Below are 19,328 nucleotides of genomic sequence, written 5' to 3'. Positions count from 1 at the left end.
TCACGCAGCCTTAGAAATCCTAGGTAGTTCTTGATGTCCAGGTGAACAACTGTTTAAAAATGTATCACTGCTGGAAATGCCAAATGGTTACAGGCTACATGCTTGGCAGGTGACAGACAATACTGTATATTCAAGAGATTTTCTCTCTTTATTATAGTCTATAAGCACATAGTAATACACTGAGGCTTACTGATATGTGCTAGCATGTACAAAGAAATAAGCTAATGTACATCAGGATAATGTTAATATCAGGTCTAGATAAACATGGAGCAGAATTCACTCAACACTTTCATAAGAGCAAAAATGTAACAGAAAGGCATATCATATATGCCATACAAGTATTTATTGAATAGGGCCCTGTTTCCTTTCGGCCTCCTGCAAACATAAAAACGTATTCTGCTCTGCCAGATTAGACGGGATCCCACACGTTTGGGTTATTTTTCTAATAACCCTGAGCTGAAAAGCAGGAGCCTTAGGCTGGTACATTCAAGTTGTCAAAGTTATATTCAGTGGATTAACGTAAACTTGGACAGGATTTGAACTGAGCTTGGACAAAAGACCCACAGCTAATCTCACAGCCCCGAACATTTCACAAGTCATCACTGATCTCCATCCCCTGGCCCCATTTTCAGTCTGTATACACACAAGATAATTTACTATGATTTTTTGCAATCAGAGAAGCACATTTAGAGAACATCCAGTACTTGGTTTTTGGTTTCAGCCATGAATTTTTTTTAATTCGTGCACGATTTTTTGCCACAATACATTCATGGTATCGTGGTGATTGCGACGGAGCTTCTTAAAATTCTTAAGGGTCATTATTAAACAAGTCTTGCATGGAAAAAGCTACAGAGCCACAGCAAAGACCTTAAATATCCATGTCAGGATAAGTGGTTTGATAATATGCCAAAGAACATGGAGTCTCATTGTAATTGTATCAGGACAGGTGCACCACACAAGACTTCACAAAGAGAACAATAAAGAAATAATCATCTCTGTTCCTACACCCCATGCAAAAAAAAAAAAAAAAAAAAAAAAAAAAAAAAAAAAAAGCACTGAGATGTGTGTTTAAAAACTTTTAGACACATCGGAACAATATACTCTGGTCAGAAGATACAAAAATAGAACTGTTTGGCAATAATTCAGCTCATCATGTTTGGAGAAAGAAGAGTTGTGTGTATGATTCCAAGAACATCATAACCACAGTGAAGCATGAGGGTGGGAGCATCACAATGGTACTGGGGCATTACACGTCATCCCAAAAAAAAAACCCCACAAAACATGAATGGTGTGATCTGGACATATAGGAGAATTTAATCTTATTGGCCAAGAAACTGAATTTGGGGAGAAGATGGACATTTCAACAAGACATGGACTCCAAACATTAATTAACAAGCCAAAATATTTCAAGAAGGCTTTGCATCTCCTGACTTGAATCTCATTGAAAATTTATGGTGGATTTTGAAATCGCAAGTACATCAGTAGGACCCTGAAGAAGAATGTGTCAAAACTTAACCACAATGCTGCAAAAAGCTGAATACTTCATACCATACACCTCTTGAAGCTGTAACAGCCAGCAACAGCTTTGCAACAAAGCACTGATGTTGTTCATGTTATTTTGTGCTTCTGAATACATACCTATTTGTTCATATTTAAGTACCAAGTCAAAAGACATTACATTTGCAAATTTAAAGTAGATATATGCCCTGGAAGTATATTTAATAACAAAACCAAAAAAAAAGTGTCTGAATACTTAATTCCCCTCACTGTGAAGCCAAAACCCTGCTGATGATCGGTTATGGTTAAACCAGGAAATAAATGCAGTCAACAGTGTTACTGTAAGCGTGTTACATCCTCATAAGCTTGTTGAAGACATCGATCAGTGTCCTTGTCTTCACTGACGCTTCACTCTCGACTAGTGAATGAAAAATTAAAGACATTTCTATTGAAGTTTTTTTTTTTTTTTTTTTTTTTTGAAATACAATTAGGACTTTAATGTGAAGAATGTTTGTGGAGAGTGGAGAAGAAAAACCGTCTAGCTGTTCAGCACAGCATTGTAGTGATTACCTTTGTGTCCTGTTAGACAAAGCGCTGCATTTAAAGACATTCACCTATTCAATAATACATGACGAGCACAAAAGGTAGCAATTTTCCACACGGAGATAAGCTTCAAAGCTCTTTTCAATCAGCAGATCTCGTTTATCATGTAATGCAGTCTAAGACGTGTTGCGCTCACAAAAGTGACCTTACAGGCATGTATAAATATTACATTTTCAAATCGGGGTAACTGACCTAACCTTTTTCACGGCTCATGACAAAATGTGTTTAAGCTCAACAAAAAAATAAAATCCACTATTTGTACATCTTTTTTTCAAATCTTTTGATGAACACAAAGATGAGACAGTCATCCTCGTGTGTTTTAAAATCATTTTAATCAAAGGAGATCTCCGAGAGAGCCAATCATACCATAAAGGTTGATACCTGATTTGCAACAGGTTATTCGTTTTTCTGAGGAAGAATGAGGTGAAAATCCATATTGCTCAGAAAACTTCAACTAGCAATTACTACTAGAAACTAGAAAACACCACACCTTGCCTATACAAACATGGTAGAAAAAAAGCCTACAGCTCTTAATACTGTTTGCAGAGCGAGTAGAACCGGCTCTCTGGCAAAGCAGTGCCTCCTTATCAGCACCATTAGTGGCCTGCAGGCCTTCGGTAAACAGCTCTGACAGAGGCGAGTAAATTCAATAGTGCTCCTGCAGTGGAACATGATTTTAAAACTCTGCACAGGCAACAGCATGCATGTGAGAAACACTATCTCCTGAAACAAACATTGATGAGTGTAACACTGTCACTGGAAAAGTTAAATTCTCAAAATCAGCAGTGGATCGGTAGAAAGATTTAGAAGATAAGAGAGAAACAGAGCTGTCCTCTAGGCCTATCTTCCTTCACACCTAAAGGTTGATTTATACTTGCCCTTAACTACGCATAGGCAAACGGCCACCACGCATATCCAGCCGTCTTTTAGGGCGTCAATTGTGCGTGTCCTTGAAAATTAACTCAACACATCCACATGGTGCAACACCAACGCAAATAAACCGAATAAACAAATTAACGTTAACTCAACTCACATACTTCTGTACTATACTAGAACGTTATTGAGTACTATCATTGAGTACTATTATTGAGGTCTGCTTTGACTATCACTCTTCTAGATTTTCTAGTTTAATAAATATTTTTGAATGGATGGAGAGGGTTTTTGATTCGAGACACAGATCATGACAACAATCATGCCGGCAGCAGAAAGTTTTAAAGAGAAACAGAGCTCCTCAGTGTGTTGATGTTTTGGCTCTTATGTGCAATCGCTATAAATCTTCTAGATGTACACAAGATATGCAAGTATCTGAACAATGAAAGTGAAATATATTGGCACATTAATGCTGTGTTAACACTGCCGGCAATGCAAATCACGTTGTTTACAGTTTACCAGTGGGCGTTCCTATCTTTAGTTTACTCACAGGTGCCGTTGTTTAACTAGTGCGGAATCCACACAAACGACCACATCCACACCCACAATCTACAGAATTTTTTTTTCCTCAGAAGTCGTCCCACTAAAAATATATTCTTCAGTTTGTGTATAAAATGCATCCTTGCAATGTAACACTATCTATGAGAGAACCCCTAAGTGTTTGACGTACCCAAAAAGAACAGCGGCGTAAACTGGAGTTACAGTTACCAACCCGAAGTTGGTTATTTTCCTATAACATCCCGAAACGTTTTATTCCTCTTATACCTCAGTCACTTATTTCATTAATTAAAGAACATCATACTTTTTACCCACATATAGCTACATATAATGTTGTGGAATGTCTAAGTTAACAGTCATTCCCTCATCAGCCTAACTTACTTTCTCACTCTTAAATAAGTTATGTTACTCAGAAACTGTGAATCCCTCCGCCCTGAAGACTTTCCTGTGGCAGAAACCTTAACATTACAGTATTAAGCTCTGACGCTGGAGACTCCTTCCAAAAAAATGATAAATTAACATCTTATATATAACTTCACAACTTCAACAATTACACACTTTAAAAAAAAAAAAAAAAAAAAACAAGAAAAAAAAACTGTTTATGTGGAGAGTTCACCCTGTTACTATAGAAATGGCAATGTTTTAGAACGAGTGCATAAATATAAATCTGATTCGTCTGCTGTTTAAAAAAGAAAATAAATTAAATTAAAAAAAAAAAGGGAAGCAACACTGTGGTGTAAATATGTGCAATATCCTCTGCTAGTATGTCCAATACCCCACTTCCTTTCCATCATCCTTCCTTTTTTTTTGTGCTCTTTCTAGGAGTGTATAAGAACTTCTTCGTGCTCATAACATTCAACACAAGATAGAACCAACTACATACCATTATTACAATATCACAGTATTACAAAATGACAGCAGAATTATGGAACTGAAGAATTATAGAATTATAGGACTGAAATTATGATATGTTCCCTTAAAATGTGACCAAAATGATAAAACACTGCATTTTAAGATAACTGATTACATTTACGCAACTGTCTATAGAGAAAACTCTGATACGCATCTTTGGAGAGGCACCAACTTTATTTATAGTTGTGACAGGAACACTGCCTTTGGATGTCACAACGATGTCTGAAGGCAGTGGATTACTTACTACAATATCTGCAAAAATTGCTCAACTATAATCAACAGTCATAGCTCATGCAAGTTTCATTTTTCAAAAAAAATCTCATTCAAGCACATATTTGGAAAAGTTGCGTTGTTTTTAACCATTTAACACTCAAAGGCTTTATTAGCCAAAATTGTAATCGCATCCTGTCACAATATTGGTGTTTGATTCTCACTCAGCTCACTCAAGTCCCAGAAGCAACCTAATTCTCAACCGAATGCTGTTGACCCAGGAATAACGACGTGAATGTACACGATAAAATACCAGATGTCGTCTTCTTCCCAGTCCTTGAGTGTTTAATCAGTCCATGAAACAAATGCAATGCAAATGGACCTGAACTTCAGGTTTCACTGAAAAAACTGGATCTAGAAGTGACGACACTGATATGATAACTATGTAACTAATGTAGCCTGAAATACAACAGCGTAACTGAGGAGACAGAAAAGAGAAAAATAAATATTTACTTTTTTAAAAAAAAAAAGACAAAGCTTAATTCTCTCTTTAAAATCGATGTCCAGATCTCCGTAAAAACAAAAACAGTTCAAATACAACACAAAGCAACTCACAATTCGTTTTTCTGCTTTAAAAGAATAAATTAAAATACATTTCTCATCCAAAATAGTTTTTCCCAAATGAGTCTAGACCAAGTGGGTGGTGAAATGTAAAGTCGCAGGCCAGCAAGTGCACTAGCTAACCTAGCAAGCAGATTTGAAAAAGCTTCCATGTAATTCAGATGGCAGTTTGTCGGTCGCTGATGTTGAAAACCCGAGTTTATGCTCAGTGGAGCAAGGCATAAGCATTTTACTTCATGCTTTAAAAATAAAAAGTTGTCACAGTTACAAAATATCCATCATGTATAGAATCAAGACGCTTCAGGGAATCATTTTATAATCACTTTGTGGTACGCTGAATCAAAATTGTGACAGTCATGTGATAACAACAGAAGCCATAACTGCTTTCATAACGAGTAGCTCTACATTTCTATTTATTATATCTCTCTATATACACACATAGTTTTGCTCTGATTTTTGTGAACATTGCAGATATCAGGCCTGTGTTTCAACTGATCAATCTAAGCTTCCTTAGGAATAAGATGCAACTTGGGTGCTCCAGATAACAAGCACTTATTAATAATGAACAAACAGTGAATTATTTATGCAACTCTTACCATGGCTTGATTTAATTTTGAGGTATGGCAAGTAGTGATAAGAATAAGGCTGAAGCAACACCTGGAGGAAGAATCACCAGATTTTATTTCAGTTTAATAAACAGAGAGAGGTGTTTTTGTGTAAAGTGCTTCAGGGTGCAGCCTAGAGAGCGAACAGAAGGTTTCTCACGAGTACATACTACAGCACAATGGAAAATGTGACGTTATAAAATGCTGCTTAATTAATCAGTCTTATCAGCAGGGCTACATGCTGAAGAAAGGAGTGGACTGGACTTCAGGACTCCCGCAATGCAGGTTAATCACAACGACAAACAAGGAGCAGCTGAGTCACAACAGATCAAACTCCACCGTTTTGTGATATTAATGAGCCCATCAAACTAGGTGTGTGTTTATTTAAATGCAGTGCTGAACATAACAATGACTAAGCTACTACTAAGCTACTTTTCAGGTTAGCTAAAGATGAGGAGTGGCGCACGATACAAAGCACCTTTTTATTGAATTGGTACATGTGCCTCTGGATCTGTAAAATCTGTTACCAGATGTGCAGGACTTGTATTACTAGTAGGGCAGTACCAACCAGCACTTCACAAGCTTCCAAAACCAACCACAAAAACAATAATATTTACCCATCAAATTTAACCATACATTTAAACATGCTCATTATTTTAGTTCAAAATATATCCAGTATGTAGTAACGATGTCTTGGCCCAGGAGTCAAGAGAGCAAAACTGGTCATGCTCACTGGGTGGGAGGAATGGTATACTCTTTCTCCCCTGTCAATCACAGTGACGCTAGCCAATCGTGGCTGTCTGTGAACTCATGTATGTGGAAGATGGTAGATAGCGCTTTCCTCCGAGTACGTTAAACTGCCCTGTGATGCAGCATGAGCAAAAGTGCGTGCTTCATGTGCTGGCTTCACATGTCTCAGAAGAAGCACATGTTAGCAATCTCCCTCCCCGGTTGGTGGTTGTTGTATGATAGGGAGAGGTAGCTAGTGGGTGGGAATTGGCAAGACCACACTGCGGAGGAAATAAAGGAAATACAATGTCGTACATATGATGTATGCGGCAGCCCTGATGGGACTTTTGCAAGCAAAAAAGAAAAAAAAAAGAAAGAAAGAAAGAAAGAAAGAAAAGAAAGAAAAGAAAAGAAAAGAAAAGAAAAAAAGAAAAAAAAATTGAAAACAGGTTTCTCTCATGGACACATGAAAAATTTATCATTTTTTTTCTTTAAGAAAACATGCTTAAAGAAAGCATGAGAAAGTAAGTAGAGAAACATTACACTGGCGGTATAACCTTAGTAGCTTAGTCAGCTAGCTAAATATGGAGGAAGTGAATAGTTTAACAAGAGCCTTTTACGTGCTCTTACTGATGGAGAATCCTGGATGGCATTTAAAGACAGAATTGTGTTCTCGCTCTTGTCTCACCACATTTTTTCTCCCTCAGAGAAGTGAATAGAGTCCAGGAAGACACACAGCCAAAAAAGCACTATTGTGAAGATACTATTATAAAGCAAGACTCACCTCCGGGGATGGGACCTATATGTTTAGAAACTCTAGAAAGCATTTAATTGGATGATCACGAGGTTTTGCCTGCATTATCAAACATTTTTGATTATTTTCCCAGGAGTGATGAACTATAAAATTATAGTTATACTATAACTGAAGTTTTTTTTAAGACATACTATCATATTGGTGTCCGTAACACTAAGGGAAAAGAAGAAACCTTCTGAAACAGCAATGCTGATTTAAGGAGCACATTAAAGCCCCACTCGAATTGGATTAGTAATTTCCTCAAAGGAGGATGGAGAAAAACACCGACATGGCCAATACAGACGGAAATAAAATCACAGAGGTGCACCTGTAAAATAGGATTATCCCAGGACCCCACGTAAATTTAATCCTGTCCGAATAGGGCTTAAGAGTCAAACTGTGGCTCTCTGACAGTCCTGTAGTTACCAGCTTTAACCACTGAGCTACCTCTGCCCTGCTGTGAACACAACACTGTAAATAAGATTCACGAATCTTATTGCCATGCAACCATGCTGGTGGAATTTGGTTTCAGTACTGCTGTGTGTGTGTGTGTGTGTGTGTGTGTGTGTGTGTGTGTGCGTGCGTGCAAATCAGCCAAGCAATAAATTACACCAAGAGCAGTGCACAAAAGAGACATGGGATTGTATGACTGCATATTTATGTTTTCTATGCTGAAGAACTAATGACAGAATTGTATAAGATTGAACGAAGCAAATTTAAGTCAAATGAGTTTCCTCAACGCTGGCAGCAAGGCCGAGCTTCCGTAAATACACACAATTTCCATGGAAGCGGTCATTTGTGTTCTCGGCTTTTATTAGCTTCCTGAGCTTCCATCTCACTCACATTCTTTAGAAAGACTGCCAGAAAGTGCCATTGAGATCACAAACCAAGTTTACTTGGTCATTTTAAAAAGTCTGGCTCCAGTTGACAGACATGCCATAATTTCTGGGTGTTAAATATTCCTGACATTTAGGTTTTGTTCTAGCTACACTGCTCTTGTTGCACCCAGCATGCTATCTACACATTAATCCAAGAGAAGATAAACCATGCTTTGTAAAAACACTTGCTCTGATTAACCGAGTAGCTGTTTGCATTTTGCACTCTTTTCGAACAAATGCTTGCAAATCTTGGGCAGGAAACATTATCAGTGAAATATCTGGTTATTTGCCAACCCTAACACAAGCCTTCACCACAGATATGGTCTGCTCTGGAGGCTGGCTGCAGTTTGTCTGTTCTTTCATAAGACAGGAAGGTGGGGAGAAAAAAAAAAAAAAAGGCCAGATGCAAAGCATTAGGTGGGGTAGAAACTATTACTGCCATTTTGCCCTGAGATGGGTGGGTGAAGAAGAGGGCACCAAAAAAAAATAATAATAATAATCCAAAAATAGCACTCTATTGCTGTGTTTAAAATAGCAACTTACTCACTATTCTCTATTTCAGAAAATCAGGAGAACCACATGGAACACTTTCAAGAAAACGATTTTGTAGTCTACATTACACAAGCTTATCACACTCCATCACAAACATTTACAAAATTAATTGACTATACTAGCTAGCTAAATGTAAGCCAAACATCAGATAAATCTGCTAAGGATGTTTTGATGTTTTTCTGTGTTTGACTTACTTCAGAAATGGGAAGCCTGAACACAGAATTGCATCATTTGTGTGATGTACAATTTCCTCCTTGAAACAGCGAACTTTATGGTTAGTATTATTCAACAGATTTAACAGATGTTCCTTTGCAGGCTTATTTGTTAGCCATTACCAGTTTCTTTGCCACCAGTCCATCTGTCTCTTTTACTTCACCAAACGTCTGACCCATTTTTCTTTTATTTGTTTTACTTTTGCACATAATGACTACACTTTTAACTACTACACGTAAGTGTATGCATATTTGCCACATGATTTCTTTGCCTCCAGTTTTACAGTTGGTCAGCAGAAATTAAACAGATTTCCTAAAACACCACACACACTGGCTTTGGGGCAGAACATAGCTGAAGCTCTCAAAACCGCAGTGGATCAGAGACAACCTGTAAAAGTGCAGGATGGATACTGAGGGGGGGATCGATAAACTGGAAGGTGGGAGAGGGCTAGAACGGGGATGAAAGGTTTGCCACTTCAGAATAATGCGTCCTGTTAATACTACACTGACTGAGATCCAGGTTAGAGCTTCTCCATGCTTTAGCAGGTGCAGAGTATACTTGAGAGATCGTGTGCAATACGACATTGTCTCCCTATCTATCGCTGATTGATGATAGTATCACCGATGGCTCAGAGAGGGGAAAAAGAAGGGGGTGTGGCCAGAGATATGTAACGATTCAGGTGTAGCTGCCATGTTGGATTATGTTTATTCGCTAACTTTTGATAAAATACAGCTGGATGCAAATATTTTTATAAGCTTGGCACTCTGCTACATACAAAACACACAGACATACATACATACACAGACAATACCCTGACAACACACAGAACAGCCTGTGGAGTTAGTGGAAACATCCTCATTTTAGTTACCCAAAAGCAAGAAGACATGTGCCAGACCAAACCACAAACATCCTAATTTGTTTTGTAGTGATCTTAGGCGGTTTTAATGAATGCGTCAGTTACATTTACTTCCTCTGAAAAGGTCGTTTTATAACCCAATCCTGACTACACACTTCGCTCACACAAAGAGAGCAGAGACGATACAAGACCACACATTCCTGCTAAATCTTTCTGTCACAGATGAACACAGATGAATGCACAATCTGAACAAGGATGTGTACTAACATGGTTTCAGGTCGTCTAATATATTTAGCACCTGTCCATCACTGCAGAGAGAGAGAGGTATAATCTTTGGATTAATTAAAAAAAAAAAAAAAAAAAGATTTGGCAAATGTCATAGATACACTAGAATCATAACAGACAAGTTTCCTATTTTTACACTTAGTTTATTCATAATTTCTCTTCGAGTTAACCGTAAGGTCAGTTAACGCAGTCCATGAAGGACTGTTTCACATCCATAAACCTAAAAAAGTGTCATTCTAGCACTTCCTCATTTATTTAAATGCCACAAGGGTTATTCAGCCATATGTTTTGATAGACTTACAGCAAGTGCCTAAAAGCAGGACATCACATCTTAAACATTTTCTACTTTCAAATATAAACATGTTTGATTTGTAATTATGGATGAATTTATAATCTGTGAAACCGGAAAATTAAAAAAAAAAAAAAAAAAAAAAAAAAACGGAAGCTATAGATATACAAATGTAAGATGCATACATAATCGTATCACAGAAAGGAAATGAATCAAATTTCAACTTCTACAGAGAGTCCCACTCTTAAATATTATAACCAATCATTTACAATAAGTATTATAATCACTATTAAGTATCTGTGTCCTCATATGTAAGGAATAAAACACTTGCTACATACAAAAAGACAAGTTAGTTCCTGCTATTGCTTATGTAATAGCAGCTAGAAACACTTGAACCCATCATCAGTGTAGAGAATTCAACAAAGTGTGTTCACTGGCAAACAAGTCATATCAGGAGACAAATCACGTTTTAAAGTGTAAAGGCTTCATTCAGAATAATAGCCCACATTATAATTCTACCACTGAATGTGCAAAGAAACATAAAGGAAGATCATTTTGAATGATAAAAAAAAATATTTTTTGAGAGAGAGAGAGAGAGAGAGAGAGACACAGACAGTCCACTACATTAAATCTACATATAAACCATTAAAATGCACCATGTTTCGTACACTAACACATTCAACGCTGTAATCGTTGGCAAATTGCTGTGGTATAAGTGGAATAACACACTCCAGACTGCGCTGTTATATGAAAATAGTGCACTTTGGAGGGGTAGTGGCACACCGCTTGCGTGTCTTGCCGCATCACACCACCCCGGGCATCCATTATTCTCCTATAACAGCAGGGACTGTTGTGCGTTATTCCTTACATATCTTACATATCTTAGTGCTGCCGTCTTCCAGCGTCCCCGGGCTTGAACCTGAGCTCGGGTCAGTGTTAATGTGGAGTTTTACAGGTTCTCCGGTTTCCTTCCACTTTCAACATCATCTCAACTCTAGATTACCCCAGATGTAACAGTGTGTATGGATGTGTGTGTGAACATGATTGAAGGTGTATTCCTGGCTCACATCCAGTGATTGTGGATTCACCAGGATCCTGCCCAGGATGAAGCGCTTACTGAAGATAAAATGCAAACTGTCTCACTTATGAGTTAGGTCATATTCCTACCTAACCCCTGGAATTGGGCATGAATTTCCAACATGAGGCTGACATCTGCCAACTTAAACTCCTAAAAAAATTTAAAAAAAAAAAAAAAAAAAAAAAAAAAAAAACCTTACCTAGTTTCATCAAGGAAGCCAGCAGGATCCAGAGGAATATGACGAAAGGATTGTGGACGTGTTCATAATCGAAATCCAACACGGGGAAAATCTTCTTGGTCAAATTGCCCTGATGAGCTCCTCCATGTCCTGAGGTCTTGGGATCGCTGCTCGGCTTCTCGTGGGAGTTCTGCGGGGAACTGGCGAGCACCGAGATCCCGGAGACCATCACCATCATCACCACCAGCAGCAGCAGTAAAGTCCGGTCCACTGGTGATGCCATGGTGGAGTGTGTTTACGACCTGACACGAGCTTCAGGAAAATATACTAGGCAGCATCTTTAGAAATTGTAATCTCCGTCTGGCTAATCGTTTGAGTTAGCCAAGGCTAGTTCCTAGTTTCCTAACACTCAACACTACAGCCAGCTAGCTAGAATGCTATGCTAACACGCCTTTTTCAGGTATGTAATCCAACAAGGAATTTAAGTTTAGCTTTGTCAGTTAGCAGCAGCTAATAACATTCTGAGAGGGAAAAAATGATGCTAACCTGCCATTCGTTCACGGAAGACTCAGAAATGACAGTCGGACACCGGGAGAGACGGATACGAGTTTATTCTCTCTCTCTCTCTCTCTCTCTCTCTCTCTCACACACACACACACACACACACACACACACGGACGAAAAAGAAAGGACGTTCACAATGTCAGCATCCAGCGCTCGCAGCGCGTGAGCCGGGTCTGAATGTTTGAATTTAGCGCGTGACTCTTCTCCGCGAGACCGCCGCGCGCACGAACAAATACATATACAAAGAAAAAAGGCAAAGCAACGAACTAACTGAAGACTTTTCTAAGACTTCCACTCTGTTCCTCACGCTCTCTGCACTCTCCCTTCAGGAATGAAACGCTCCTGCTGAGGGTCAGGGTGGAGGGAAGACAGGGGGGGAGGTTAGGTTTCCGTTCCGCTTTCCGTTCAGGTGCCGATGCAGGAACGTTAACAAACGCCTCGCGCGCACAGAGTCAGCATCTCGCGCTTGCGGTGATGACGCTGCGGATTAAATAGCAGCTCCAAAACACACCCATTGGGCAGACGTTTGCGTATAGGGAATGGAGAGAGCCTGTAATTTTGGGACCACAGCGACATCTAGTGACGCGGAGGCACTCGAGTTTGCTGTAGCGTGATGCTAATAAGTTGATGGCTGCGTCCCAAACCGCATAGCACTGCACTAAAAAGTCTGTCAAAATAAAGCTCCATGAACTGGCACTAAGGCTTTATAGCACAAATCCTAAGAATTGGTTTTCTTCAGTTAAATAAAATCAGAGACTGAAGTTTGTTTTTGGCCCCCTGACTCTACTACTACTATGATCAATAGTAACTTGGGAACTTTTTCCTCCAGCTTACACTCACAAGCCAGAAACTTCAAGATTCAAGATCTTTATTGTCATATGTACTTTGTTACAGTGAAATTCTTATTTTGTGTTTTTTCCTCACAGGTAGAAGGGCAACAAACAATAAATTTCAAGGGCAATAAAAATATAAAAAAAATGTACAATAAGGAACAAGGCAGGAAGAATAATAAAAATAAACAATACACAATAGCCAAAGTCCATTTACAGTCTGAGTAAGAGAACCCGTATGCAATAAGAACAGTTAACAATAAAAAAGTTCCACGGTATATTGAAGCAGTGCGAGTAACGATAAAGTGTCAGTGCAAAGTGTAGTGTTTAAAGTGACATCTTAGGTGTTATCTTAGATTCGGCTTTAAAATTTGACAGTTAGATTAATTCTGTGGTCAAAGGCAGTTTTTATCAACTTAGAATGATTGCCAAATTAAAAACACTTTTAACTCTTAATGATTTGGAGACTGTGATACACACTTTTATTTCATGGAGACTTGAGTATTGCAGTGCACTTCATACAGGAGTTACTCAATCTTCTGTCTCACATCTTCAGCTGGTTCAAAACGCTGCTGCTAGGCGTTTGACTGGAAACAGGAAATGTGATTGTATTACTCCTGTACCAGCTTCACTCCACTGGCTTCCTGTCTCATACAGGATCCAGTTTAAAGTGTTCCTGCTTGTTTACAAGGGCTTGCATGGTTTGGCACCTCTCTATATTTCTGACCTCATTAACCGGCAACAGTGCTCTAGACCATCACGATCATCACATAGCTTAGATGGACTGCAGATGAACTGTTTACAGCGTAATTTCTGTAGCCCACTTTTAAACGAGCATGGTTGGTGTTCAAAACAGAAATTTGATGTTAAAACACAAAAAATTACACCACAACCTAAAATAAGTAAGTGATTAATAAGTAAAACTGAATTTTAGGGCCATTAGCATGAACATACTGTACATATTAGAAACATAGGCTAGTTTTATTCAGTAACAAAAAGACAAATTAACATAAATGAAAACAGAAATACAGAGATATTATACTCGCTTCACTCACTTCAGCTTGCTATACTTGCTACAAACACTGATGTTTTTCAGTTTTCTTTTTGGTACTCTGGAGTATAACACTGTAGGCCTACTTAGTATTGGCAGTCAAAATTAGTTGTTTTTTTTTTTCATGTGACGAACAACAAATTCCTGGTACAATAAAAACAGGTAAAAGCTCATCTCCCACTGACAACCTCACACATTTGTCTGAATTTCACAAAAACAAGCACTATGTTTTGTAAGAAACTACTCTATTTACTATATAGTGCACTATTTTAGGAGTAGTCCTACCCAAAACCATATTGTGATTGACATTCACAAAATACCACAATGCACCATAGTAGGTAGTGTGCATGCAATGTATTCAAATACCCATAATGCTCTGTAGTGTTTGACCACTACTTCAAACTACTGCTACTACAAACTACTAATGTAGTCTGCTAATGTCTAAAAGCACACCTGTTCACTTTACAGTGCCTTTTACTGGAGAACTCAAAGGCATCATGTTTAAAAAAGATTCATCATAATAAGCAGAGAATGTAGGGAACAATGTGTGCTAGCATGTACACAATACCCATGGTGTTTGAAAATGGCATTTGGATATACAGTATATAAGCTGTGTGTAACTGGAGACATCAGCAGCAGAGATGGAAATTCAAGCTTTTTTCAGTGAGACAGAAAATTTGTTTTAGCTCACTAATAAGAGTTAACCCTTTTGATTCCTAAATGGCTCATTAACATTTTAATTAACAATATGTTCATTACCAGTGATTAAAGGAAAAGATCAGCAGGAATCTATATAATACCATTTTCACTTGACCTTATGTTTGGTGTCTGATGATTGCTTCTTTAGTTTTGCTCCAAAGCAATGCTAATATAGCTGTCACCCAGAATCATTTCTAGAAGTGAATCTGAATCAAACCTTATTCACAGCTCTTAAGTGATGCAATGCAGATTTGTTGATGTGTTTTTTTCATTCATACATTAATTTTCCTCCCATTTTTTGTCAAAGGAGTCACAGTGGAAGCAGTCTGAAAAAGTTAGTCTAGACTTCTCTATCCTCAGCCACAGATTCCAGCTTCTCCTGGGAGATCCCCAGATGTTCCCAAGGCAACTGTGAGATATAATCTGTCCAGCAGGTCCTGGGTCTGCTCCAGGGTTTCCATCTATTGGGATGTGCCTGACCCAGCTCTAACAGGAGCCAACCTGGGGGTATCCATGTAAGATGTGTGAACTGTTTACATTTATCTAATTTGAGTGACACTTTTATCCAAATTGACAGAGCTTGGGGGTGGTGGGATTTAACTCACAACCTTCTGACCAGTCACCCAATGCCTTAACCACTGAGTTACCACTGCCTGAACCACCTCACTTGGTACCTCTTAATTTGTAGGAGCAGAAACTCTACTCCAAGGCTTTGTTGAGTTGAGAAAATCAGCCCAGACGTCTCTATCCCCAGCCACAGATTCCTTCTCTTCCTGGGGATCCCAAGACATTCCCAAGCCAACTGTGAGATAGGATCTCTCTAAGGTCCTGGGTCTGCCACAGGGTCACCATCCAGTGGGATGTCCCTGATACAGCTCTACTGGGAACTGACCAGGGGCATCCTTGTACCCTGCCTGGATTAGGGTTACCAGCTCCCACCCCTGGAGCCAAACCTGGTGGTAATGTCCATACGTGACTCTCTGTTGACTAGGTCATCCATGTAACCCAGTCAGGCTCAGCCCAAACTGGCGATGCAGAGCCTTCTTGAGGGCTCACTGCCTGCAAATTGAAGGGTGGGAGTCAGGTGCGATGCCAGTCACGCAGCAGGTATGTGATGGACAGCGTGTGATGTTATGTGTGAAGCCATCTTGCACACTGAAAAAGCAAAAATGAGACATCAAACATGTCAAGCATGTCTTACCTAATCAACTACGTTTGGTAAGTGGAAAATTGTGCAAGTTTGATTTTATTTTGAATTATTCCTTTAACCTTTTGAAGGGCTGAGGATCTGAATCAGGCTGGCAGAAATAAATTTAAAAAGTCAGGACAGCTAAAGAGGTAGGGTTGACTGAATAATATGTCCTGTTCTCTTTCTCCAGTGACAGAATAACTGCATTCCTGCTTTAATCCTTCACCCCTTACCCAAGGCCACTGAAGAGAGCTCGAAATCTGCAATGCAGCTTGGACCTCAGCCATGATGCTGCATTTTTTACTTTCTAATAAGTTTAACTGCTATTTTAAGCAACTGAGTATCCTGAAAGCAATAGATTTTGAACCAGCTGTTTCACATAAACATAAAGTGATATCAGTGTGACCTCAGAGAGAATCATTTGTTGAGAGATGTGTGTGAGGTGAAGTGCTGCATATGTATGAAAAAATATATTTATTCAAAAGATAAAAATGGTTTTGTCTTTGTACTCCATAGATGCTTCGTTATTTATTGGCCTCATATGACCATCCAAATATTCCACACACTCCATTTCAAACACGTGGAGCTCAAATGGCTCTTATTTTTTATCACTGTCCATCTCTTCATTCATTGAACAGCACAATTGCATTAGACATTAGAAGCTCTTCCAGCCAAGGACAAAACCACTGTTTTGGTGTTAAACAGAAGAATATGGAGTTCTTCTGCCAAAGTTTATGTAGCTGTTTTAGTTAATTATACATGTCTTGGTACAACAGCACACACAGCTGTGACCTCAACAAGGAATTATGTTAATAACGTAACCTTGGACCACAGACGGTTCCAAACAAGAGACAAACAAATCTGTCATTTGTCTGTCCTACACTGCTATGTTAAGGACTGTTATTTGTTAACTATATATAGACATTGGAATATACAGAACTAGGTCAAGCCTTTCTCTGTGTAACAGATTGGCTATGACATTTAATATGATACCAGTTTAATATGATATATATAGCTGTTTTCATACTAGGCAGAAAAGGTCATATAAAAAAAGCAGCTCACCTTATGGGCACACTGTAACCCTGACCATAACAGTCTTAGCTAGTATCAGCTAACTAATTAGCTTAGATTGCTATCTATAGTACATTTATTATTATCAGTATTAAACCATACCAAGATACAGTATTGCCAAATTTATTGTTACTGTCATTGGATATATGCTCACAGGCCACTTTAATAAGAACACCTGTAACACTTGCTATTAATGAAATTATCCAATCAGCCTATCATGTGGCAGCAGCACCATGCATAAATTCATGCAGCTACACATCAAGAGCTTCAGGTACTGTTCACCTCAAACATCAGAATTGGGGAAAAATGTAATCTCAGTGGCTTTGAACGTGGTATTTCAGTGTTTCAGAAATAGATGATCACCTGGGATTTTCATGTACAACAGTCTGTAGAGTTTACAAAGTATTGTGTGAAAAACAAAAAAAACATCCAGTGAGCAGCAGTTCTGCAGGTGAAAACGTGTTTTTGATGAGAGAGGGTCTGAGGAGACTGGCCAGATTGGTTCAAGCTCACAGGAAGGCAATGGTAACTCAAATAACCACTCTTTACAACCGTGGTGACCAGAAAAGCATCTCAGAAAGCATGATGCTCTTCTGCCGTTGTAGCCCATCCATGTTCGTTAGAGCGGTACAACATTTTTGGCAAATTCCCACTTGCTAGATTCACAAATTCCCGAACCCTAACATAACCTTAACAAAATGAATAGATTCATGTAAAATCAAATTTAACCACTTACCTCTCACCCTAAAAGTAGTCAATGTTCAAACAATGTTGTTAAGCTATGTGATTTTATTTTCAATTAACCAAATTTGTAAATAAATAAATAAAAAAGCAGCATCTGTATGTCTTATGTCATCATCCACATAACTTCAAGCTCTCCAGTACAATTCCACCTTCAAAATTTAAGAGGTCACAAGGGTGACAACTCTAAACTGTGCTAAAGACAAAATAGCAATAAAGGTAAAAGTTGCCCAGAATGGCTGCCTTTATAACGTTTCAGGAATGTGGTATAGTTTTGTTTAGGTTTATAGAAGTTATACTGCCAGATATTTAAATACAAAGATATTGGGTGAGACAAACTTCCATTATTGACCATCGGGTCAGTTTTGCATCTACAGCCCTGGAGCAGTTTAGGGTTAGAGATCCTGCTCAAGAGCCCAACAGTATGCTGGGATTTGATCTCACAACCTTCCAGTTACTAGGAACCTCAACATCTAACAACTGATATTATGTTGTATTATCACCAGTGAGCGAGTGTCTCAACATTCAGAAGCCTGGAATTACACCAATTGTATTTTAAATACATGAGGTAAGCCCAAAATGATGGAGGGTTGTATATGTATGGATTCTAAGCTCATCCAAATTATTAGTCTCATCTCAGGTTCAGTACTCATGACCACCACGTTTGGGTTTATCTTTACAATGATGTTTCCCATTTGAGAAGGCTAAATTAAACCTTCAATCGAGAATGCGGTAAGCCCTTTCAGCAGACACATGCAGTTAACCAAAACCACGCAGACATGATGTATTTTCAGTCAGATAATACTTAGAGATTAGTATGTCTTGGGTTTAACCACTAGCTACAGTAGCAAACTTCCCAATGCTGTTAAAAACTTGTAAACTCTTGAATGGCACCATAAAATCATTTGAACACCAAATGTCCCAATCAAATGTCCCAATTTACCACTTTATGTCAGCAATGGTATATAAAGCTAAAATCCCTATGCTATGATTTGGTTTATTGCTTCCGAAGTTTCTTATTTATATTTCCCTAGAAGATTCAGTTAAAAGAATGATTGGTAAAAAAATCCAAAAATATTGTCAAATTTTCTTACAGTGTAGTCATGTTTGGTGTCTTTCTGTCTTTCTGCTGATGTTGAAACATGAAGAAAGTTTCTCATTTTTAAATGTTTTCTGTAAACATATACCTCAAATTTTTTGACATATTAGATAAATTTGACCATATTTTAGACATTTCAGCTGAGGTCATTTTTTCAGTGCTAATGTAAACTGAATTGATTAGCCAAGACATGTTTAGTGTCTGACAACGTTAATGGAGCCATTAAGTAGAAGAAGAAGCCTTTATTTGTCTTATACACATTACAGCACAGTGAAATTCTTTTCTTCGCATATCCCAGCTTGTTAGGAAGAGTGCAGGGTCAGACGTAATGAAAGTCTGTCTCACTCAAAATCTTTT

The 19,328-nt window shown here is 38.4% G+C and overlaps 1 protein-coding gene across 1 annotated transcript in view; it reads right to left on the bottom strand.

The window, feature by feature from the left end:
- The window catches only part of slc9a1a (solute carrier family 9 member A1a), a 49,102-nt gene extending 36,271 nt beyond the window's left edge, over positions 1-12,831 (bottom strand). The window contains exon 1 of the mRNA XM_026924511.3: positions 11,749-12,831. Coding sequence (XP_026780312.1) covers positions 11,749-12,010 — 262 coding nt within the window. The 5' untranslated portion in view covers positions 12,011-12,831. The remainder of the gene's footprint in view (positions 1-11,748) is intronic.
- Between the last annotated feature and the right edge of the window lie 6,497 nt (positions 12,832-19,328).

The sequence above is a fragment of the Pangasianodon hypophthalmus genome, chromosome 22 (genome assembly GCF_027358585.1).
Source record: "Pangasianodon hypophthalmus isolate fPanHyp1 chromosome 22, fPanHyp1.pri, whole genome shotgun sequence".
Taxonomy (NCBI): Eukaryota; Metazoa; Chordata; class Actinopteri; order Siluriformes; family Pangasiidae; genus Pangasianodon; species Pangasianodon hypophthalmus.
Note: the sequence above shows the minus strand (reverse complement) of the source record. Positions and strands in the feature narration are given on the sequence as shown.